At 38.4% G+C, this 26,381-nt stretch overlaps 1 protein-coding gene across 17 annotated transcripts in view; it reads left to right on the top strand.

Annotated features, from left to right (window-relative positions):
• rims1b (regulating synaptic membrane exocytosis 1b) overlaps window positions 1-26,381 on the top strand; it is a 102,832-nt gene that overhangs the window by 9,331 nt on the left and 67,120 nt on the right. For 15 of the 17 annotated variants that reach the window (XR_007930678.1, XM_051897548.1, XM_051897512.1 and 12 more), the window contains exon 2: window positions 7,772-7,985. Coding sequence is in view for 15 of the 17 variants with exons in the window: in XM_051897548.1 (XP_051753508.1) it covers window positions 7,772-7,985 (214 nt within the window). In the remaining 2 variants the exon portion in view is untranslated. Of the gene's footprint in view, window positions 1-6,394; window positions 6,620-7,771; window positions 7,986-13,408; window positions 13,428-26,381 lie in introns of those variants that run through there. The other 2 variants (XM_051897563.1, XM_051897627.1) reach the window with 2 other exon arrangements.

Here is a 26,381-nt window from a genome sequence, read left to right as displayed (position 1 = left end):
TTTCAGCTTATTTTATTTAAATAAACTGAGCAAACAGCTAGTGTACAGTCAAAATTATCTAGAGACACATCTAGAGACACCTTCTTTCTGCTCAGCTGTATCATTGCTTTCTTTTTATTTCTTGGGTCTGAGGGGTTTTTAAATAAAAGAGGATTGGCCAATATAGTGCATCAGTGGTACACATTTTGAATGCTTCTCTCAAAGTTGATTGAACATTTTGGTGCTGTTTTTGCATAAATAAATATAAAATTATCCCTGGGGTGAATAATCTGAAACCCTGTTTGCTGCTTTTGTAATATTTCGTATTAGTGTGAAAAGATGGATCTCAAAACAATGCAGTCACTACTAGAAAGGGTTTAAATTTGCAGAAGATGCTCTAAAACCAAAGAATGTGCAGGACCTAAACAACAGAACAGTGCAGTTTAACTGCTTAAGACAAACAAGGGACTCATGAACAACATAAAAACAGTCATGGATCATCCAGGTGATGTCGGTGTTAAGAAACAAGTGTATGTAAACTATTAAACTCATTTTTGTAAATTCAGCTATTATTTTGTCTTGTGGTGTAAACATCTGTAATGTAAAATAGCTTATTCAGGGCTGTGCTTTATGATTCTTTTCTCTCTCTCTTTTTAATTATTAACATTTAGTAGATTCTGCAAGGTTTATGTAAACTTCTGACTACAAATTGTGTACACGCAATATGTGCACCAGACTGTAGTACTGTATACTCACCCATTGAATCCTTTAAACAGTTCTTGAGTCAATTCTTACATATCCTCAATCAATTACATTATGCATTTATATATAAATTTACTTTTACTTTTGATACTTTGGTAGATTTAATATCAGTAACTTTTAATACTTTTAATACCTGTATTTTTCTCATGAGCTACTTTAACTTTTACTTGAGCCAGTTTCTATAAATGTATACTTTATATTTTATATTTATATTTACTTAAGAATGACAAGTGGATACTTTATACAACATTGTTTTCTGTAACCGTTGGCCATGGCGACTAGCCTCTCCTTCATTATCACTACTTTTCTCCATCGCTTCCTCTCTTTTGCCTCTCTTATGATGGATAAGTATAGATGTTAACAAATGACCTGATTGAGTGATCGATACTTGTCTTTCTTTGCGCTCCTCTGTATCTAGTTTCAAATGGATGTAATGGTGGGTGAAAATATAGATTTTACTTTTATGAATGAACTTTACTTATATTTATACAGTTATACAGTCACATGTAAAGTCTGTGTACAGTACATAATTTCAAACAGGCTATATTGCAAGAAACATTCCTTAGTTTTGTGTAACTGATCATTCTACAAATTGTATTTTCCAAGTTCATTGTAATCTGTAAACTCATTGAAAGTCTAAATGGGTGGTAAGTCCTCTTAGGGTTGAGCCATGTTTGTGTGGTTATTTTTCTATGTGTACGCATGTTCTGAGTTCTGATCCAACTAGACACTTTCAATTAAATTGTGAAAAATAGAGAAGAAAAAAAAAGAGACACCTAGGCGAGGCGGCAGCCGGGAATCAGCAAGCGAGACGGAAATAGTCCCTTTTCTCTGCTCTCCTCCTTTTTCCGTGCTGTCCTTATTCTCTTTCTCCCTCTCGCTATCTATTTATCCATCTGTCCATCCTTCATTGCTGTCTTGCTCACACCTACCCTTCTGATGTAATCAACGGGTGATAATTACTAGCCAGGCCATGTCTGGAAAGAGAGAGAAAGAGAGAAAATCTGATGTCTGAGGGGCATTTTAAGGCTATGCATGGATCATGAAAACTAGAGCAATGAGGAGCTGTACGGAGAATATGTACACACTAGAGGGGATTTTCCTTTTTCAGACTTTTTCGTACAAATTCCTCAGCCTTTGTCTTTTAATTCAACAAAATCACACAAGTGATAGCTTTCACACTAGGTGGTTTGACAATAGGTTTAATATTGTGTAAGTTATATTTTAGACACAATATTGCCAATTTGTATGTCCGTTTTTGGTCCACCAGCAAAAAAATGGTTGCAAACAAAATCAATCCATTGTGCATCTGCGACTTAACACAGTAGTGGCATTCCTGAATGAATCTATGTTTTTGAATCAGTCATTTGAGTGAATGATTTACTGAGTATCTCAGAGAGCCACTTGTTTTGTTTCTGAATGAATTTGAAGCTGAATTTGGAAGAACATACTACTCTTTTACTTTTTTTTTTACAGAAATAGTAAGAATAGTATGTTAGCATGCTAACTCAGTCAGTGTTTTTTAATGATTTGTTTGCATGAATGATTCAATGGATCTATAATGCCCCTTTTACAAGATGTAATATAAGTCTCTGGTGTCCCCAGAATGTGTCTGTGAAGTTTCAGCTCAAAATACTCCACAGATCATTTATTATAGCTTGTCAAATTTGCCCCTATTTGGGTCTGAGCAAAAACACCCCGTTTTTGTGTCTGTTCCTTTAAATGCAAATGAGTTGCTGCTCCCGGCTGCTTTCCAGAAGAGGGCCGAGCTTTAACAGCTCACGCTTCGGTTGCTCAACAACAACAAAGCTGGAGAATCTCACGCAGCCAAAACGATGATTATCAGTAACGGTGTTCAGCCTTACATTGTTCAAACCAGAGTCTGACACTGATGGAGAGACTCAGGAAGAAGTTACAACTTTTAGAATGCAACTGGACGTTTCTGAATGATTAATGGATAAATTTATGTAGTTGCTGTAGAGTTGATTCAACTCATCGACTAGCATGTCCTGTCATGTTAATCTTTTGTGCAAATCCAGTGTTGAATTGACCCTCGTTTGTGAAGCAGTCCAGCGTAAAATGAAGGCAATGTAACAACACTCTTCTACAACAACTCTTTCTATTCTCTAAGGCAGCCCAACATGGCCGCACCCCCTTTGTCGCATGTTCCCGGGGGCAGAGTTTATGTAAATTTTAGGGTTAGTGATGTCACTAACCCAAGAAGAAGCTCATTGTAATGTTTACCAGCCGCTCTACCAGCCGCTTTAAAAGAAAATATCTCCCTTTGCACTGAACTTTGAGCGTCGTAACTTTGCAGACATTGTTTATGCTTTAACAGCAACATTACACTAAACATTAACATTAACAACTAAAGTTAAAAAAGTGAAATCATAATCAACCACCCCTTTAAAGAGTCATTTGTTTTGTTCCTGAATGAGTCAGTGGAGTTAATGATTCAATTACTCACTCACAAAGACAGTCACTTGTCGCCACCTACTGGCGTAGCAATATAACCTGCAAAAAGTGTCAGTGAAAAATCCCCGCCGTTAATGCACAGACTTACAGTCTGTCTGGAACCTGTAAAACAGACAAGTTAATTGATACAATCAATGAAGGTCTTTGCACACTGAGTCCAAAATTTTCTTATGCATTTTTTTTTCGTATTCGTCATCCTAAAATTTTGTCACACACAGAAACCTTGCGCACTCAGTCGGATGTGTATTAATTAATCCATTGTGAATAAATTTGCAAAACAATACAAAATGGAGTCTTAAAGCAGTGAGGATGATTTTGTTGTCCTCTCTCTTCTTAAAAAGATAAAAAGAAAGAGGAAATATTAGGTTCTTCCAATCCTGAGATTGCATTGAGAGGAAGGAGAGTTCCACCTTTATCAAGGAGCTGTGGGATTATCCCGAAATAATCACTGTAGGTGTAGGAAATACTAGTGTTACACATAGTCATAAAACTTTTATATTCTGTCTCTTTGTATTCCGCATTCATACAGTGCTTTGTGCTGCGAGACAAAGTGGATCAACTTGTCAGATGCCATTCTGGATTTTGCCGTTCGCTTGTGGCTCTGAATTGGCAAAACACCTCTCAAAATACTTGCTAAGCATGTGAAAAACACAGAAAATTTAACCCGGTCCAAATTTTTTTATGATGGACGAAAGTTTCAGAGGAAGCATGTAACCGTGATTGACACAATGTGAGGTTGTATTTATTTTTTAACGTGCGAAAATTTCAGACGAGAATTTCAGTGTGCAAGGACCTTTAGTGCTGTTGCTGGACTGTACTAGCACTTGTAATGGCACTCAGTCAATCAAATTTGAGGATCAGAACTAAATGTTTTATTATTGTTAATATTTGAAGTTTTTAAATTTGATCAGTTTGGGACATTTGCATTTCTGTGAAATCTGAACAGATTTCATTACACACAAACACACACACTTGTATATGTGGTTTACGGACACACACACACACACACACACACACACACACTCAAGTTTACCATATTTTAGTCAGAAATTTAGGGTGTCCCTATGTTGTGTCTTACTTTCTTGGCAGAATGAGGTCATCCCGTGTTCTCCAATCCTACAAGGAATTTTCTGACTAGTAGAAGGAAAGCTCAGAGGTTTCCTGATATCTTAAAAGAGGTTTTTGTTTGTTTGTTTGTTTGTTTTGTTTTTGACTTTTTGAGTCCCTAACACCTTTTTTTCGGTGTCCTCCTGGGATTTAGCAAAGTTAAGTTACAAGTTTACAAAGTTACAAGTATACCTCACAGTGATATCATCAGAGGCCGCCTCTAAGTTAAGCAGCTATTTTAGGACTTGTATTGCCTTTTGAAAAGGTTTAGAAAGACCAAAGTTCAGACCTCAGAGCTAACCTCAGTCTGTTCCAACCGAAATGTATTGATGGTTTGTCTTCTGTGGCCCAATGACCAGCCAAGTACTCGATAATAGTTAATCAGTGGATCTAGATTTAGCTACAGTATCAGCAACCTTTTTTAACTTTAGACACATCACAGAAACACAGAACAATTCAGGATGTAATTTAAACCTGAAAATTTGATTGTACATTTCTATTAAGATTTATACGCCTGCCTTCCTGTAGTTTCTAATGGTTACAGTTGAATTTCTTGTCAGATTTCAATATTAATGGAGCAGTTCATCTGAAAAATTGTCTTATTATTATTACTCACCCTCGTGAGTTCAAACTTGTGTGAATTTCGTTCAAACACAAAGGGTGTATTTTATTTATTTTTATTTATTTTATTTTTTTATTTTATTTTAGATTTTATTTATTTTTTAGAATATATCCTTGCCATACTTTTTATATTATGAAAGTGAATGAGGACCGGGGCTGTCAAGGTCTAAAATGACAAAAACACATGACAAAAGTAGTCCAATAACATCTCATTTGACAAATGTCCTAACTCTCTTTGGAATGTTCTTGAGAGAAGTAGCAACATCTGATTTGTGAACAAATAATTATTCCGAGTCAGTTCCAGTTCACAAAACCGATTTTAATGATTCTTTATGAACTGATCTAGTTCTTGATTTTAACTCACTGTCTCAATGATCTAGTCTCAGTTATTAACAAATGACTAGAGGGGAAAATAATCATTTTCTCACACAATGCAATCTTATGACTTTCACCCCACCCCACCCCACACTTTCAACACAAATTTGACAGATACTCACACAAATTGCATTATATTAAGCATCTTTAAAAACATCCTTAAGTTTTTTGTCATTAAAATTTGTCTCGATGGTGATTAGTTAATGATGACTAGTATTCTCTCTCTTTTTTTTTTTTTTTTTTAACTGTCACAGTTAAAGAAAATCATTATGAAACTTTTTGGTTTGTTTATTTTGTTTTATTTATTTTATTAAGCATTAAGACAGTACAAAAAATATACAGTAATATGGATCACCTTGGATATCTTGTGGTCCTTTTAGGTCATTGTGGAGCATGACAGATTCAGTCCTCTTTGACTTTTATTTTATGGAAATGTTTGGCCAGCATATTCTTCAATATTTCACCATATATATTTTACAGAAGAAAGTCATACACATTTGAAACGACATGAGGGAGAGTAAATGATAACAGACTTTAGAGAGGTGTAGAGCTGGCTTACTTGTGTTTCCATGATGGCTGGAAACCTGGTCCCCTGCTACACCATGACAGGTGTTCCCAGCTGAGAGAGCTGACCCAAAAGCTGCCTCAACTCTCTCCACCTCAACAGCGCTCTGAGGTTAGACTTTACCAGTCAATATCTTCAAATATAGCTCTAGTGAACTTAAAGAAGTTTATCCATTTGCCTAACAGTGCTTGTCTTACTTCCCTAAATAATGACTCATGTTAATAAGCTTCATTCTTCTGGAAAACCATACACATTTTTCAAGCTTGTCATCTTATTTAGAAGATCAATTTAGTAACGCAATTCAATATGTGTGTATAATGCACTTAAAATGTCCATAAATCTCCTTAAGCATATCCACCCATAACCTTAAAGAGGTCACTTTTCTTTTCTTTTCTTTGATTCTCCTGCCAATGATTCATCCTTGTCGCCACGCCTTCGACTTCCCACGTAACGGTTTCATCCTGACTGCGTAATATAGCATCACTGGCCAAGACTCCCCAAAGTCACAACCTCCATCCAGATACCTGGGACTGCAGTCTGCTGTCTGATTCAAGAAGGGAAACTGCAAATGTGGGCAAGCAAGAGAGAACGCTAGCATTTTCTGCCATGGAGACCAGAAGTTGTGGGAAGAGTGCATTTGTTAGAGAGTTTCAGTGGATTCTGGAGTCGTTATTTTATGCAGGTTTGGGATTTTGAGAGGAAATTGCAGATCATGGCTGTTCGCCACAAACAAAGGTGATGCTTTGCACTTGCTTTTGCAGTTTTGATTTTTTGAAGAACAGTTTTTATTGTGTAGCCAATGTACATTTTCAAATGACAAACGTTGTAACAGTTGAACGAAACAGTGGGCTCCGAAGGTGAGGATGAACATTTCGGTTACCCTTCAGCCTATAGTATTGGAGGCAACTTTTGCAGACAAATGAATGCAATGAATTCACAATTTACAATGTGTCTTTTTTTCAGGGGAATCATTTTAAATGGCTTAATGTCTTTACCGTGGTCATTAGAGCTGCTAACCACTTGCTTCAAGAGAACTGTTATGCTAATGTGCTGTTCCTTTGAGAAATGTTTCTGGAACGAAGCCCCATCTTTTTTAAGCAGACAGCAGCGCCTCATTGGCAATTCATTAACAGTTTATTTTCATTCCAGTGAAGGGAGAAGAAAAACAAAGTGGAGTTAGGTTACAATTCAGATTAAGTATTTTATATAAAAAAAGCTTCAAAGCAAATCTGAGATTGAATTCTGGATTTATAGATTGATACGCACTATATGACACATTTCGGACATACTATCATGTTGTTAATGTGCTAAATACTGTCCATCACCCAGATAGCTCATGTACGTTGCCAAAATGTCTTTTCAATGTGTTCATTTTCATGTGGAAAATAACATTTTGTAGTTGTTTAGTTGGTAATCTGCAATACTACAATAAAACAATGTGTACCTGTTGGGTTTTAGAACGCCATTTGGAAGATTTCTTGCAAAGTGTATGTATATATCCATGGATGCCTGGAGGTACTTAAAAGTACTGCTGGGGCTCTAAGAAGAAGATATACAGTATAAAATGTGTTTTTTAAATATTCATGACATTTCTAACTTTAAGACTAATGAATGACCTGATATGCAGTAAATGCCACAATGTTATTTAATGTTTTACATTGGGGGTACCTGGCTGAGGTTCTGTTGTAGTATTATTTATATACCAATATTTTATTTAATTTAGCTTTCAGCTATTTCTGCTTTATTTCAATTACCATTTTTTAAAAAAATTTTTTTATTAGTTGTAGTTAACAATAGCAATGCTGGTTGTTTTTCAGTTCTAACAAACTAACAAACAAATGCTCTTTTCTCTCTCTCTTTCTCTCCATCTTATTTTCTGTCTGTCAGGACACTGCACCAGCAGTTTGAGAGTTATAAGGAGCAGGTGAGAAAGATTGGGGCAGAAACAAAACGACAGCAGGCTGTCCATAAAGATGATGCACCTACCTGTGGCATCTGCCGTAAGACCAAGTTTGCAGATGGCTGTGGGCATCTGTGTTCCTACTGCCAGACCAAGTTCTGCGCCCGCTGCGGGGGAAGAGTGTCGTTGCGTTCAAATAATGTAAGGACCCATTGCTTGTTTTTTTCCCTCATCCTCCATGTTGTCTTTCTCACTGTAGAGTCACATTCATTTACACGTCATTTACCATTTTAATATTTAATTTTTTTTTTTATTATGCTTGCTTTAGTCTTTTACTGTAAAGTTGTAACTACATGTCTGTTGTTTGGTTGATTCACTTACAGTATGAGGAATTTGCTGAATCTGTATAAATAATAGAACTTAGAGGGATTGGTGAGTCCAAATCCAGAATCCAAACAGTTAATCTCAGTTTCTCCTTTCCAAACAAGTCTACAGATTTGGACTGTGAAGTCCAAACCACCCACAGCTCCTCTTAGCTTTATAAAGACTCCGTTCTTTGAGTGAAATCTTCATTGACTTTGCTAAGCAGCAGCAGGGTAATGTGTGGGACCATTTCCAGCAGCACAACATGCGAAGGTCTATTTTAAGAGCTCATCCTTGCCTGCTGTCTCTAAAGACACCCTCCCTCCTCTAGAGTGACTTACCTGAGAATGGACTCATCTCACTGGGCATGCTGAGGAACAATCTGCCTTAGTTCCGTCCTGCCCAGCTGGGTGAGGTCCCCTACTGTCACATATAGTCCATCTCAAAGTTTTTAAAAAGGAATAGTAAGAGTGGTGCTCTGAAAGCAGTTTTCTGTGTTGATATAACATAAAGTATATTATAGCAGCTCAACTTTATAATGCTGTGATGCACAGTGTATTGGCACCATTTTAATAATTGGCCAGCATTTTAAGATGACATTGGATGTTTAATTGTTTCTGCTTATTTTAAGATTTAGATCATTATCTAGCACTAACTTATAGGGTTAGTTCACCCAAAAATGAACATTCTGTCATCAATTACTCACCCTCATGTTGTTTCAAACCCATATGACTTTGATTCATCTTCTAAACACAGATGACGTTTTTTTTCCTCTGAATCCCGTTTGTTCTCACACTTCAAGCAAGTAAAGTAGTAGCCAAAAGTGATATTTGTTTTTAATGAACCTACAATTTTGACTAGACCATCAAAATATGAGGAAAATATTTAATATTTTTAAAATATTTTAAATATTTGGGAAGGTATTTTTCCGACAGAATTATTTGGCAAAAAAGGCAAACTACGGCTTCAGGTTTTATTTTACTATACAAAAAAAAAATGCATAGAAAAACAAAAAGGAAAAAGCATACATTGATTACAACATAATCAGTTGTTAATATTTCATAAATTCTCTCTTGTTTTTGCATGTGTTCAAATTTCTTTTTATGACAGCCTGGCCAAAACGTATGTCCGTACAATCTGACATTTCATTGCGTTATCACAAATAAAACAATTGATTTAAATGTTTTGTAAATGCATAGTAAAGTCTGTTTCAAACAAGACAAAAATTAAAATTAATGTGTTAATAATGGATTAACGCAAATCCATTTTAACAGCACTAATTTTATTAACGTGCGATTAATGCAGCGCACATTTTCTGTTTGACCCGTGGCCTGGCCCATAGTTGGAGAAATGGGGATGCAGCCATCTAATGTCACATCTAAAAATGCGTGGAAAGCGCAGCTGCGCCACTTTCTCCTTCTTTTCAAAGTGCTTGCACTCCTGTGGCGTCTGTCGTTGCTATGCAACCATGAACTGTGCTCTCCACGACGAGGAGGAAGTTTCAGCAAAGGATAACCCCAATTGATTTCTAGCCCTTGCATTAACTGTACTACTAGATATATTTATGGAGATGAGAAATTAAAAACTTGCCCTGTACAGCTATGATCAGCTGTTTGGCTGAGCTTTCGATGTTTTGTTACGGAAAAAATGTAGAGATTACAGATAAAAATGTGAGATTAAGTTGTGATTAATCACGAGTTAACTCATGACAATCATGCGATTAATCGCGATTAAATATTTTAATTGATTGACAGCCCTAGTTCATTAAAATCAGACACATATAGTGGGCCTAAGTAACTATAAAGTTTACTCTATTATTCTTTCAGTTCACCAGCCACTTACTTGCATGTATTTTGGGAAAAACTGATGATTTCTCGTGCTGTAAATCCGACTGACAGGACTCACGTGCTGTAAATCTTGACTGGCAGTCAACTGCTAAGATGGCGGCGCTCATCTCGCATTATGGATCAAGATAAAGATAATTTATAAAGGTTTTTAAATGACAAAACACACTCACTTACACATATTTGAGAATCGGAATATCAGATAGTTGATGACATGGTAAACAAGTTTGTGAATATTTTAAATAAAAAAGGAAAAACAAAATAATAGCGATACATCTGTCATACAGTGTTATTGTGGCTGCGGTGTGTACCTCCAGCTAGAATATTTTAAACTCACGTGTGAAAGGATTAAACATTACGTTACTTGCGGATAATTCATTAGAATTAAATAAAATCATGTGATCAAAAAACGTAAAAGTTATAAAACTTTATTTCATTACCTCATCCATGAACGTGATTTGTGAGTTCTGTTGGATCGATTTCCATCGGCAGTGGAGGTGAAGATGACAACTCCCATCATTCCACACTCCTTCACAGTGTCATTAAGCTACACCTTTTTTTATTGTTTTGAATATGTGACCTCTAGCGGCGAAATTTACATACTGTACCTTTAAATGACAATAAATACTTAAGAGTCAGCCAGAATTTACATATTAATGTGTCCATAATTTATATTCCTTAACATACATTTTTATATAATAATTTTTTTTTTTTTTTTTTTAAATAAAGTGGTTTACTATCTATATGTGTAAAAAACAGAGGTAATGTATGCACAGGTGTATGTTATGTATTTTTATGTTTTTTTTTTTTATCCAGTAAAGGGTTTCTTGATCACTCAGACCAACCTTTATGCTAATCAGAAATCTGTCATATCCTCTTCTGAAAATGATTTTATTCCTTCTAATAATTCTCACAGTAAAGATCAGTTCATTTTAAATTCAGCACCCAGGATCAGTCAATACCTTGAAAGGCCAAGGCTGCAACAGAGCACACTCTTCACGTGCTGTTCTTGTGTTTCCCTGTTGGGGGCATTACAGGTACAAAGTCATGTAACCTCAATCAGTCAAGGGACTTTCTGCAGACCTCCTAAATCAAACACAATTTGTATAACAAATATGATGCACAGACACAGATTCAGTGAGGCCTCACTGTGTTGGACAAGCATCCCATGAGGTTGCTTGGACCCCTCATCTGTGTTTTGTGACGTTCTCATTTTTGGTAAACAGTGGAAAACATGTTTAGGGGTGTCAGTCTTCTGTTCTCACATTTCATCTCTTGCAGAGAACCATACATGTCCATTATTGGATATGTCTGCTGTTATGTATAGAATAATACATCTGATCACACAGAAAACATTTCAGTTCAATATGTATTAAAATGACATGTATTAAAAAATGTTTGAATGCCATTGACAGTCTCTATGTATATGTCTATTTTGACGCACAAGAGAAAACTGGGTTGCTTCACTAACACTTTCCCACCTCCTTTTCCCTCCACCCACTCTTCCCTCCCCCCATTTCTCTTTCACACACTCTCTCTTTCCATTTCTCACCATTTATTTTCAATTTTATTTCACACTTTTTCTCTTCCACCTCCAACCCCCCACTACCTCTGTTTGCTTGTCTTTCACTCTCTGCTTCCTGGACTGCATGACTCAAGGAGGACAAAGTGGTTAGAGTTTTTCTTTTCTTTTTGTTGCGTGCTATACTAATGTGATTTGAGGAAAATGTTACGTCTGAATGTGCACAATCACTGGATTGAATGGACTAATGCCATTTCTGTTGCTGATGTGAAATAAGTAGTTGTGTATGTATGTGTGTGCGAGTGTGTGATTTGAAATTTTTTTTTTCACATGCAAAACCTTCAGTGAAAAAGCGATTTCATAGAAAAATTATACAAAAAAAAAAAAAAAAAAATCCCATTAAATTTACGGTAAAAAAGCAGCTGTGGTTGCCAGATATTCACCATAAGAAATACTGTGACAATGTTTCAGGTGTTATGGTATGCCGTTTATTTATTGATATAATGTTAAAGGGTTAGTTCACCCAAAAATGAAAATTCTGTCATTAATTACTCACCCTCATGTCGTTCCAAACCCGTAAGACCATTGTTTGTCTTCGTAACACAAATTAAGATATTTTTGATAAAATCCGAGAGGTATATGACTCGTCCATAGACCACAATATAATCAGCACTTTTAAAGTCCACAAAGGTATTAAAGACATTGTTAAAACAGTCAACGTGACTGCAGTGGTTCAACCTTAATATTACGAAGCGACGAGAATACTTTTGGTGCTCAAAAACAAAACAAAAATAACAACTTTATTCAACAATATCTTCTCTTCCGTGTCATTCTCATACATTGTTTACGTCCAGCACCTCCAGGTTCTATGCCAGAACGCTGACTCATTATTGGCCGGCTCCTGCTTCAGCATCATACGCATGCGTCATGCTGCTCACATGTGCAGCTTTGGCCAATACTGAGCCGGCATTCGGACGTAAACACAGACGTCTGCACTATGCTTACTGCAACACCTGCATAAGGATAATGACAGGGAAGAGAAGAGATTGTTGAATAAAGTTGTTATTTTTGTTTTGTTTTTGCACACAAAAAGTGTTCTCATTGCTTCATAAAATTAAGGTTGAACCACTGTAGTCATGTCGACTGTTTTAACGATGTCTTTAGTACCTTTCTGGACCTTGAAAGTGTTGATTATATTGCTGTCTATGGACGAGTCAGAGAGCTCTCGGATTTCATCAAAAATATCCTAATTTGTGTTCCGAAGATGAACAAAGATCTTGCGGGTGTGGAACAAAATGAGGGTGAGTAATAAATGACAGAATTTTCATTTTTGGGTGAACAAACCCTTTAATACATCACTACCAAAATCTGCTTTTAAAATGTACTGATAATAATACAGGTGGCATAACAGAAAGCCATGATCAATCATCGTAAGTGGCCTGTCCATAAAACTTGACCAATACTCATATAGATGGATCACAGGGTCATACACACAAAGACAAACGGCATCAGGGTAACACAAATAACAATAAAATAACACAATAATCATTAACTAAATTACAGAAAAGGTAACACATTAGATAACAACCTAATGTACATTACTGATAACAAAAACAAGAAGAAACAAAACTATTTAAATAAAATGTAGTCATATGTCATGAATGTACATCTGGGAATGTCCTTTTACTGTTTTTCACTTTGAATTGTACAATAATAGTTTATACTTGCAAAAAAGAACATCAAATTTTACTGACATTGTCACCTTATTAAACCTCTGTTGTTGATTTATGTTGCAAAATTCTATTGATTTTTATTTATTTTTTTCTGCTATATTGAGCACAAACACAATTTGACTAATATTGCGCCCATTATTTGTCTTCTGTTCATGCAAAGTGTCTCATAGGGAAAGACAGGGTAAGACATTCTGAGTATTGTAGATTCTGCATGGGCCACCAATTCTTTCCTCATGAGAGCCAGCTAATAGGAAAATAGCATGTGTTGGCTGAACCCCATCCCCCTCCCTTCCTTGTTGCTACCGCCAGGGATGCCGAAGTAGTTGCCACAGCAAGGGGGTTAGGGGAATAGGGTATTTGGATTTGTCGGAATATTGATGTCTCACAACTGGTTGCTCTTTAGTCAAATGGGTTTAACTTAAACACTACATAAGCTGTGCTCTACATGATTCTCAGTAGAGACATGCTTCCAAACATGTAATGGACTCCCTTTCACTTAAAGTGCTACCAGTGATGAGCGAATGCTTATCTGTGCATGTTCACTGCACCTGCTTGTGCCCTGGGACTGCAATAGGCATGCCACGGGGTGAAAGTTCAAGGTCAAAATTCAAGGTTTTACCAGGGCCGATATGGTAATGTCATATTCGCAATTCACTTTGTTAGTATTGATGAAAGCACTCAGAGAAAAATACTTACCCTGCACTCCAGTGGGCACTTGCGACTTGTGTGTTTTTGTGCTATTATGTTTGTGATGTGTTTTCTGTCAGGTGTCTGTGTTTATTACTGTGTTTGTGCTTGTCGTCACTTTCTGAATGACTGGTAATGGTGTTGAATTTATGCTGCTGAAATACAATTATTCTTCCTTTCTTGTTTTTTAGCATATACAACTGAACATCATGTGCTTAGTTCTAATTAATCAATCATGCTGTTAAAGAGCTCAACTCTAATCTGTATATTTTGGGTCGCTCCAACAGTGTTGACGCTTATTTCAAAGTATACCTCGGTTTTTCGTGTACGTTTAGCCTGTGCTTACAGCCTAACATGTAGCCTTTGAAAGTATTCTTCATTTGATAGCATGCATGATCCCAGGCGGCTGATACATTAGAAAGTTTTATCTTTGTCCAGTGTCTGCTCTACTTTGCTCCAGAAGTTAGGGCTGAACAATTAATCAAAGTAAAACTTAAATCACAATTAGTGTGATTATCAAATCGAGACTGTGATTTATTGAATAAACATACAATATGCTACATGTTTCAGAGTGAAGTGTGGCACTGTGTTCATTTACACGTGATCAGCTCCGGTGTTTTCAGCGTCTCAGAGAAACTCTGTTCACAGTAAATGCTGCTCCACACAAACTCATCTCTGCATATGCTCTGAGTTTGAGTCACTTACAATATGCATTTCATGAGTTTGTGTGCCCATATAATCTTAACTTGCAAGGTAAACAGTTTTTGCTTACTGTCTGCTATGGAGGGGCACGGGATGATATTCTACTTAAAGGGATAGTTCACCCAAAAATGAAAATTATCCCATGATTTACTCACCCTCAAGCCATCCTAGGTGTATATGACTATCTTCTTTAAGACAAACACAATCGGAGATATATTCAAAAATATCCTTGCTCTCCAAAGATTTATAATGGTAGTGAATGGGGGGCCTGTTTTGAAGCCAAAAGTAAATGCATCCATCTATCCATCATAAATATAATACATACGGCCCCAGGGGGTTAATAAAGGCCTTCTAAAGCGAGGCGATGGGTTTTTGTAAGAAAAATATCCATATTAAAAACTTTATAATCTAAAATAACTTGCTTCCGCCAGACGACCGTATGCATACTGCGCAAATCGACTTGCGCCAAATGAGTAACCCGTGATGCAATGTATGACGCAGGATGTAGGAGTAGCTTAGATGCCTCTCACGTTTCAAACAAATAGAGCTGTGCAACAAACTGAAGCCCCTCTTGTCTTATATCGAATTCCTTCGACATTTCTCTTTAAAGTCTCTCATTTTAGACTTCTAATTCGTGACCAGTGTTTTGTTTTGTTCTATCCTCTGCGCGTCCGCATTCATCATTGCTCATGCGTCAGGTCAGAGTTCACTCTTCTGCCGCAAATCGATGCGTATGGCCGTCTGCCGGAAGCTGGTTATTTAAGTTAATAAAGTTTTAAATATGGATATTTTTCTTACAAAAAAACCCATCGCTTCATTTTATTAACTCCCTGGAGCCGTATGGACTATTTTTATGATGGATGGATGCATTTATTTTGAGCTTCAAAACATGCCCCCCGTTCACTATGGAGAGCCAGGATATTTTTAAATATTTCTACGATTGTGTTCGTTTGAAAGAAGATAGTCATATACAGCTAGGATGGCTTGAGGGAGAGTAAATCATAGGATAATTACATTTTTGGTTGAACTAACCCTTTAAGCTCCTGGACTACTACTGATGATTACATAGGCAAAATACAAAAAGGAGGAGAAGTGGAGGAGGAGGGATGCCAAAAGAAATAATGCCAGGAAGAAGCAAGAGGCTGATTTTATATCCTGGTAATAATTACAAGATTTGATGGGCGTACTCTGCCCGAACTTACATTTAATAACTTCAATTCACGACTTTGTGTGTCCATATATTCTTAGCGTATATGCTTGCTGTCAGCTATGGAGGGGCCCGGGAGTTCAAACCCTGATTTGCCCTCCAAAATTGCAAAGTAAAATTAGGACAGCAAGCAATATTTACCAAATCGAACTGCTTATAGCTATTTAAGTGAAATTGGCTTGTGTAATTAGGCTCAACGGTCCAGAAGGCCCCCCAAAAAACACTTGGAGAGAAAGTTAAATTGGAAGGAATAATGTTAGAGCAGCATGGCTGGGCACTGCAGCGATAGTATTGTGTTAAGCGGGGCACTGCGGCGGCAGTATTGAGCTCCTGCGGGAGCTGTATTTGGACTGGAGGTTTGCCGCTGAGGTTGGAGAGTTTCCCGCGGCTGCATCCACAACATGGAGCCTAGAAATTATAGAACGTGAGACTCACCAACAGAGGCGATTCTAGAATTTCAGTGTTGGGGGGTTTCAGTATTAGGGGGGTATTTCAGTATCAGCAACAAATGACTGAAAAAATAAAAAAAAAACCCTTTAATTTATTGTTTGTATACTAGGGTAGTCAGGAACAATACATACAGTAGGTTCTGTACTACCTATCAAGTCAACCCCTGAATATTGATTTCATTTCAAATCATTTTAACTAACCATATTAATTTAAAATATAGACAAACCTTATATTATTGTAATTGTCTAGATTGGCAATATGTTTAATCTGCCCTATATTAAACCATTAAAAAAAAATAAAAAAATAGCACATTAATCTATTAATTTGCCACTTCTGTAATTCAAAGTGTAATTTAAATCAAAAGCCACAAATCCCTATACTGTAAGACTAATAAATGTACAATCAGCTGCGTGGTCATTATTTAGTAGAAAACTCCAAATGATGTTTCTCTGTCTCTGTCATTCACTCTTTTTTTTATAAAGTATGTTCATGGGTGTGAAGCACTCTATTTTCGCTGGAGAAAAAACAACTGTAGTGTGATGAAGGGTGAACGCAGCGAAAACTTTTTACAGTGGATGGGAAACAGTCTTGTATCGACTGAGGTGTTCGTGAATTTGTATACAGATTACAGAGCTACTCACAAATTTTAGGGGGCCTAGGTAGATTTTTTTTTACCTAAAAATTGCCTAGTGACGCACCTGCTCACAGATGTTGCAGAAGGGGCAGGAGTTTCTAACCCAGGAAGAACAGGCCCGACTACCCTGAGAGTGGGCCCCTGCGCAGAACCTGATTTCACCAAGTGCAGCATGTTCCTGGATCAATATCTTTGTTGATCCTGGAAGAACATTCCAATCAACCGATCAGATTTTCAGAACATGTTTTCAGTTTATGTCAAGTTTAGGTTCCTAACATGAGGGCATGAACTATGAGAGGATGCAAGGGCCCGTCCCTTCCAGGTAGGGAGATACTGGCACCTCCAGTCGCAAAGTGCTCGGACGAAAATGGAGTGGGAGAGCCCCTACTGCATCCAAATGGTAGGCTCTCACTGCAATCGAACGGGAGGGCCCACGCTGCGATTTGAACAGGAGACCCCACCGTATATAAGGCAATGCTCACACTGCATTCGAACATGAGGACCCACACTGCAATTCGAACGGGAGGCCTGCATGGCATCTGGACGGGAGAGCTCACACTGCAATTCGAATGGGAGAGCCCATAATTTAATTGTAAAAGCTCACACTGCATTCGAACGAGAGAGCCCACACTGCACCCGGATGAGTGTAAGAGGGGACTGGGAAACGGGGGGAGGGGGCAAAAGTCACAGTTGGGGCAGCCGTGGAACAATTGCCTGCGACAGTGATAGACTGCCGGCTGGGATGAGTGATGGAAGAGGAAGCGGTGGTAGCAGTTGTAGGCCAAGGCTGTGGAAGGTTGGAGGCAAGCCACCTAGTCCGTGTGACGGTTCGTTTCGGTGCTTCAGTGCGGTGTGGAATCCAATCTGTTTGAGGAAGGAAGAGTTTAAGTTTATGTAAATACAAAATGTGCAAATTGGTGAACCGCTTAGAGCGAGTTCCTGAAATGTCACGCCCCTTAACCGCGAGTTTCATCTGCTCAGGTGTAAATGTTAACGACAAAGTGGGAACTGCTTTCAAGAGAAGCTTTTTTTGCATAGCCGGTATTATACTCTCTTATGCCTGGCTCACACTGCAGGAGTTTTAGGCCGATTTATGCCCAATTTTCCCCTCTCGAGAATCAGAGAAAAAATCTTGTGAGGACCTCGATCGGCTCCGATGTTCGGCGCAGATTATCTGGTAATGTGAGGCGTTCACAGATTGAATCTTGCACCTCCCGATCTGCTCTCACACAAATCGGGGCCGCCCCAATCATATCAAACATGTTTGATATTTAGATGGCGGAACGGTGCATTGAAGTGTTGCAACAACACAAGTCCTTAAATAACGCGTCTTCAAAAACATGGCACAACTGTACGGACAAAGAAAAAAGCTGAGGAGAAATCACTATGGTTTTGAACATACCGGGTGAGTGTAGAAAGCTGCTAACAAATATAAACATACCTGTTTATGTCAGCGACGAATATGTTTACATCTGCTTCCCAATGAAATCACGTGAGGTGCTCTTCTGGGTATGATAATCTTAATAATATCCTGTAGTGTGTGCTGCGCTACAATTTTCAAATCTTGTAGTGTATGCATGTTTGAGATTTGCGAGAATAACATCTAGTGTGAGCCAGGCATTAGGTTCTGGAAGCTGTCCGTAAAATGTGTGACACACAGATAAACATTGGGGTTATAATGTTCAGGAACCGTGTTAAAAATAAATGAGGTCTAAAATTTAGACTAGTTTAAAAAGTCTCTTCGACATGGCAACATAATGCTACTAAAGCGGGTCTTCTTCCTCGTGTTTTCTAGCGCAGCTCAACCAGGACTTGCCTTTGTTTTTTTTGTTTTTTTTGTTTTGTTTTTTTGTATATTCCGTGGGCGGGGATTATTTAAATGAGTGACATTCACAAGATCCAGGAAAAGCGCGTTGTAGTCCCCACAAGCCATTTGTTGAAGTTGTGCAGTCCTACAAACACGAAGAGCAAACCTTTTTTTTTTTTTTTTTAAATTTTAAATCACAATTGTAATTTTTTTATTAGAAAATTTTTTAACTAATCCCCCCCCCCCACCCCAAATTGTCTTTGTACTTGTTTAAACTAGATTTGAGGGTATCTCTTAACCCTCTCTCACAATAGCATCTATTGTTGTTATTACTAGCTATCAAGATGTGATTAATCACAGAGCAGATTGGGCTTAGCCCTTACCTGTATTACATACAATATGTCAAAATTGCTCAGCAGCGGAAATGTTTTGAAAAGCTAATGCAAAGATGATTCAAGAGCAACATGCTTGTGGCTTGCTAACAAGATAAAGAAGCAATCTCATCCTAGTGGCCTTTTAGTGCAAAAACTGCTTAGCTTAGCCATTAGCCATGTTGTTAGGAAAAGGAATGAGTTTTATTTACCAGTGTAACAATCCCTTCTGACCAGCAGCTGTCTAGGGACTCTATTTATCCCTGTTCTGTTTACACAGAGTGCACAAATGCTGATGTACGCACATGCTATTCATCCTTTCAGTCCTTCTTCGGGCTGCCAGTGGTTGAGCTGGCCAAGCAAATATGAAAGTCCTTCAGGAGTCTGTACGAGGTGTCTGGATTGATGTGTGGCAGCTATAAGTGCATGGATAGTATTTTCTTCTGGAACAGAACTGGACATTATGAATATTGGGAATTATGTTACAGTATTTTTCAAAAGATCAGGGAACAATTTGGTTTTTCATTATATGACCCCTTTGAACTAGTACTGACATTAGGCAGCATGACACAGGTGTCTGTATGCTTTAATATTAAAATTCTCTTGAGTGCTTTACTGGATCCAAGCTGTGTGTGTTTGTGTTATGTATGGGCAAGTTTTCTCTTTGGAGTGTGCAATGGAGACTGCGTCAGCAGATCTGTCAGTTTTTGAGAGGAAGGCAGTTATTTTTCATAACCCATTTCTTCTGAACTAGCACAGTTGAGCCCCAGTCCTTTCCTCCAAACCACTGCAGATGCAATAGACCTCTCTGTCCCACCTGCATTCATTTCTCTTCAGTATCATACCTATGTCACTGCTTTTGTCCTTTAAAGCTAGTCATATCACTGTATTCAGTTTTTTAGCGCTGAGTGATCTTTTTATCATTTATCGATAAATATAGACTATATAAATTATTTAAAAAAAAAAATGCCACATAAGAACTTAATTTAATGTTTTTGAGTTATAATGCAAATGAGTCATTGAATCAAGTTTTGAATTCACTGACAAAAAGTTTACAGAAATTATTAAATCTTGACAACTTAAAAAAAAAAAATTTTCTGCTGAGGTTAAAAAAAGAGACGCTATTAAAATATCTTAACATGCTTAATCATACTCGAACGTTTTATTAGCCATATTTGTCTTTATACATTACTAATACTGTTTAGTATATGATAAATGTCACATAAAAACTTTGGAGAATAGTTTTTAAGTGATAATAAAAAAATAATCATTTCATTTTTTTAATGCACTGACACAAACCATTCTCACATTGGGTGTGAGAATTTCTAATCACAGAAATTAGTCAAACCTAGCAATTTTTGTTAAGTGTAAAAAAAGAAACGCTATTAAAATGAACATGCTCATACTAGTTTTATTAGCCATATATTTTTATTAATTCTTTTAATAGATAAAAAAATGACACATAAGGACTTCAGTCTTCAAGATTTTTGAGTAATAATGCAAACTAATATTTTTTTTTCCACTTAATTTATGACACAAACCATTCGAACTGATTCACAGAAATGAATCAAGCTACTGAAGTTTAAATAAGAGACACTATTAAAATATCTTAAAATGCTCATACTCACAAGTTTTAATAGCCATTCTTGTATATACACCGATTAGGCATAACATTATGACCACCTTCCTAATAACCAAGATGTTAGCAGCAGATTCTTTAAGTCCTGTAAGTTGCGAGGTGGGGCCTCCATGGATTGGACTTGTTTGTTCAGCACATCCCACAGATGCTCGATTGGTTTGAGATCTGGGGAATTTGGAGGCCAAGTCAACACCTCAAACTCATTGTTGTGCTCCTCAAACCATTTCTGAACCATTTTTGCTTTTTGGCAGTGCGCATTGTCCTGCTGAAAGAGGCCACAGCCACCAGGGAATACCGCTTCCATCAAAGGGTGTACATGGTCTGCAACAATACTTAGGAAGGTGGTATGTGTTAAAGTAACATCCACATGGATGGCAGGACCCAAGGTTTCCCAGCAGAACATTGCTCAAAGCATCACAATGCCTTGGCCAGCTTGCCTTCTTCCCATAGTGCAAAATGGTTCAGGAATGGTTTGAGGAGCACAACAATGAGTTTGAGGTGTTGACTTGGCCTCCAAATTCCTCAGATCTCAATCCATTCGAGCATCTGTGGGATGTGCTGAACAAACAAGTCCAATCCATGGAGGCCCCACCTCGCAACTTACAGGACTTAAAGGATCTGCTGCTAACATCTTGGTGCCAGATACCACAGCACTCCTTCAGGGGTCTAGTGGAGTCCGTGCCTCGACGGGTCAGGGCTGTTTTGGCAGCAAAAGGGGGACCAACACAATATTCGGAAGGTGGTCATAATGTTATGCCTGATCTATATATATATATATATATATATATATATATATATATATATATATATATATATATATATGTATATAAACTAAAAATAGTTTTTATATCTAAAAAACAGGAAATTTTTATTCAGTGAACATTTTTGAGGTATGCTGCAAACTAACCTTTGAATTCAGTGACATGAACCGTTTTAACTGATTCACAGACATGAATCAAACTGAACAACTATAACACACACACACACATATATATATATATATATTTTTTTTTTTTGTTTTTTTTTGTTTTTTTTTGTTACTGAAGTTTAAATATGAAACACTATTAAAATATCTTTACATGCTCATATTTTCAAGTACCTAGTTGCATGAAATTAGACTTTAGGAAATTAAAAGTGCAAGTATTTGTGATATTCACAGTTCTCTACTGGAGATTCACACTGTCCTCTGTACAGCTCCTCTCACTGATTTGGTTACCATGGAGAACAGTATTCACCAAAGCAGGGGGTGGCTGGCACACTTTCACTTAGAGAACAGTAGAGAATGTACAGTACTTACACCCATATAAATCTACACATGCACAATGCTCCTCATCCCTTTCTCTCTCTCTTTCCCTATGTGCTGACCTCAGGTCTGCAGTTAAATTCAATTATGTTTGCTTACTGTCTAATTTTTATTTTATTTATTTATTTATTTATTTTCCAGGCCTTCTGATACTTAGTTTCTATTGATCTCCCTGCACAAGAAAATCCTATTCATGCTATTCAGGAATACAGTGAAACCACTGTTCTTGCCCTCTCTCAGATTTAATCTCTCTCTCTCTCTCTCTCTCTCTCTCCCTCTCTCTCTCTCCCTCTCTCTCTCTCTCTCTCTCTCTCTCTCTCTCTCTCTCTCTCTCTCTCTCTCTCTTTGTCTCGTAACAATAGCCAGGTCTTAGTGGCCTACATTTTAAAATGTTTTTTTTTTTTTTTCATCCTCTCCTTAGTTCTCTAGTTGGGAAAGGGGCTCTAGAATCAAGCCTTTGCAAGATGAGAAGCTTTAATGGCTTTAACTGCCCTGGATATTGTTGTGAACTGGCCTTTGGAGAAAAAAAAAATAAAATAAAATGGAGAGAAAGTGAATCCTCCATTGTGCATGTGGCTTGAATTCGATCTAATTCAAGGATTAAAGCCTTGGATTATTTTACCCATCCTCGACTGCACAAAACTAGTGTTGAGTAATCCAGTCATCTACACATCTAGTTTTATATGAAGCATATTAACATTTATTAGGTGTCTTTCAGGTGTTTATTTTCTCTGTTCCTACTTAAACTCTTCTGATCATGATCTGCCAAACCAGTTCTCACCTATACGAATGAATTACTTTCTGTATAGCAATAAGAACACTTCATATTTTTTTCATTGAAACACTAGAGATCTTTGGTCCCTCTTTTCAAGATCAGTGTTGATCAGTGGTAGTTTCCCCATTGCATTGAGGGGAAGAGCATGGCAGCATTGCCTCATCAAAGAATTGAATAATGGTGAAGGGCTAGCAATAGTGCGGTGGGATTAGCAGGGATTGCTAATCCTTCCTGAGAGTGTTTCTCTGGCTGGCTGACAGCTGTGGCCCTCTGCACATCTGATTTACCTCAGATTATGCTGGAGTCGTGCCAACTGGATCCAATCAGGCCATGATGCTCTCTCTTCCCCTCTCTCTCACTCTCCCTCATATCCATCCTGTCCTAGAACAGCCTCTCTCCTCTTTAAGATCAGGTCAACACTGAAATGCGACGCATTTGTCGGCAAGGTATCTTGGACTGGCGATTCTTTGAAGAATTTGTATTGGATTTTCATGGAGTTGAAGGTTGACCCTGTGAGAGGGGATCTGTTATCAGCAAGGATGCTGCCATGTGAGTACAGGTGTTTGTAGCATAGAATAGTTAAAAGTCAAACTATTCTCATTCGAACTTTTATGAAATATCAAACCTCTGTTGTAACATTCCAAAACTGATTGTTATTGCTTAAATGAAGCATTTGTGGCCATGTCTGTTGTGAAACATGCTGTTTTTATGCATCATATAAGCTCTTGCTTTCATAACCAGTTTGCGATTATCGAGCGCTAAAGATGACTACAACATTACAGGCTTTTTGGGGGGTATCTGCTTTTCTGTTCTCACGTCATTCATCCAACTGATAAAACATGCAGTGTCGGTTGCAGGGTGTCCATGTGATTTACACAGTTTTGTATTTCATGGACCTTTGGCTTCCTTCCTAAGCCTGTAGAATAACTGAGATCAGTAAAAAAATAAGGGTTCTTGTTCTTAACCAAATGTTTTTTGGAGGATAAGAGCCACAGCAGCCTTCATGTACTGCAATAGGCTTGGATATACTGTCATTCTGAGGGTGCTTTAAGAGCCTAATGCTAAATCAATAGATTGGACCTCTGTGCTTTTAAAGCCATGAACTTGTTGTCAATGCAAGAGCTGTTCATTTGATTTAGCATTCCTGCTAATCATGTCAGATCAGGCCTGTCTAGCTGGCTGGCTAAAAAAAAAAAAAAGTGTGAGAGAGACAGAGAGAGTGTAAGAGAGAGGGTGAGAGAAATATGGGTAGAGGAAGTGAAGAAATATGGTGTCGGCTGAGGTATTTTAGGCAGCCTCAGCCATCCATCTCATGAATGAACCATTACAGGGCTCAATAATATAGGGCTTCATTCGGGAAAAAGGCAAGAGATAGGAGGTGGCAGATTGACAAATATGAGAATGATGATATAATAACTTTTGCATTTGCAATACGAAAATCTATCCTGATGAAGAAAAAGGATGGCTGATTTCTTTTAATTCCTATTCCGAAGATACTTCACCTCCATTTTAAGACACACACACACACACACGGTTTACGGGGACTCTCCATAGACGTAATGGTTTTTGAATTTCAAAAAAAAAAAAAAAAAAAAACGCTTAGTATGTTTAAGCCATTTAGTTTACGAGGACACAGGAAGTACATAACAGAACCCTGATATTCCCCCCACCCCCACCCCCACCCCCACATCTTAAGGTGCATCTACACCTTAAAACAAAGAGTCCAACAGTGGACGGTGGGAGCAGCCAGGGTGGAACCCCCAGCAGGAGGGACATGGCGCAGGCCCACTGCGGAAAGAAGGGAGGGAGGAGCCATAGGGGATTGGCAGCTGGACCCATGGAGATGACTAACCGAGATGAAGCTGCCAGTGGAGACCCAGGTGGAGCCGCGGGACTGCAGGGACCAGGCGATGACGCTGGTCCTAGAGGGCAGGGCGGAGCGACTGAGGCAAAGGCGGAGCAACTGAGGGCCAAGGCCAGAGCCAGAGGGAAGGTAGGGCCCAACAGAGTCATAGGGGTGGAGGAAGGAGCTGCGGGTAAAGGACCAGAAGTCCATGGTGCAAGCAGAGTGACGACTGACCAGGGTGAAGCCGGAGGGACGAGGAAGCCTGGTGGAGTTGAGAGGACAACGATTAAAGGTGGAGCTAAGGTAGAAGTCGACTGCTCAACAGGCCTAAGAGGAGTGTTGGGCGCAAAGGTCCTAGGTGGAGCTACTGGGTCGATCATCATGGGCTGAGCTGGCGAATACTCTAACTGAGGCAAACAAATGAGGAGAGGGAGCCGAAAGGGAAGAGGAAAGGTAGTGCGAGCAGGGCTGGAAGACTGGACAATACAGGTCGGGGTGAACAGACTGTCATGACAGGATGACACAAAACATTCAGGACTGGCCTTCTTGGATGACGTGGAACAGGCAGGAAACTCATGGACAGCTCTCTTGGCCAAAACAGAACAGGCAGACGTGAAACCGGAGGAGGAGGTGGGATAGGGAGGCAGGGCAGGAACACAAACTCAGGAAAATTTAAGCTGTGAGCAGGGACAGGCTCGATGCAGGGAACAGTAATGGGCAAGATGTATTCACTTTCAGAGTCAATCAGTAATTTGCCAGCCACGGATGAGGGATTGGTACTCCATGACATCCCCTAAAACTCCACTAGTATATCCACACATGATCCATGGGCTCGGGCTCTGGGACAATTTGGGGCTCAGTCCTTGATGATGGTGCACTAATCGTGGCAGGCTCAGCTCCACGTTTGTGGTGGGCACAAGCATCATCATTGCTGGGCTGGTGACTGGGGCTGGCGTCCTGATCTCCTCCTTGTTCTTGCAGATTGTAAATGTGGAACCCTTGTAGAGAAGGACCCATTGTCTCCGGGCAGGCATGCCCTGCCCCTGGCCTTCTTATTCAAGCCTGCCCGGAAAAACACATGCAGGCATCATAATGTACCAAATGTTGTAAATACAAGAATGGCTGCATGTGTGCCTCCAGGGACTCGTTCCCCTGCAAGAGCAGGAGGATTCTGACTGCCGCTAAATCCATAAGAGGTCTGTTCTTCTGTCATGTTTGGTTGCAGCAGGATGCAAAAATAAAAAAGCTGGATTTAAGCACAGCAGTCTTTTATAATCAAAAACAAAACACTCTAGGACACCTTTCTCCAAAACATGAACGGAACAACCAACTAAGTAATGATGAGAATTGACAAAGAACTGAACAAAACAGAGCTTAAATAGACCAAACTAATCAAAGAAATCAACATCAGGTGTAAGCTAATCAATCAGTAACCAAGGATACAAACCAAGAGCTGGAACAAGAAAACAGAAAACAGCAAAACCAACTCGTAGTAAAACAAAACAGATAAAATTATTTTTAAATTAGTTTTATCTGTTTTGTTTTATCTGTGTGTGTATATATATATATATATATACTTTTTGCTGCCACCTTGGACCACCCTTAGTGTTAATGGGATAGTTCACCCAAAACCAAAAATGAAAGTTCTGTGTAGATAAGTGAAGATATTTTTAATGAAACCTGATTTCTGTACCTCCATTGAAAGCTCACACAA

Source organism: Ctenopharyngodon idella, chromosome 1, assembly GCF_019924925.1.
Source record: "Ctenopharyngodon idella isolate HZGC_01 chromosome 1, HZGC01, whole genome shotgun sequence".
Lineage (NCBI taxonomy): Eukaryota > Metazoa > Chordata > Actinopteri > Cypriniformes > Xenocyprididae > Ctenopharyngodon > Ctenopharyngodon idella.
This window is presented reverse-complemented; position numbering and strand designations above follow the sequence as displayed.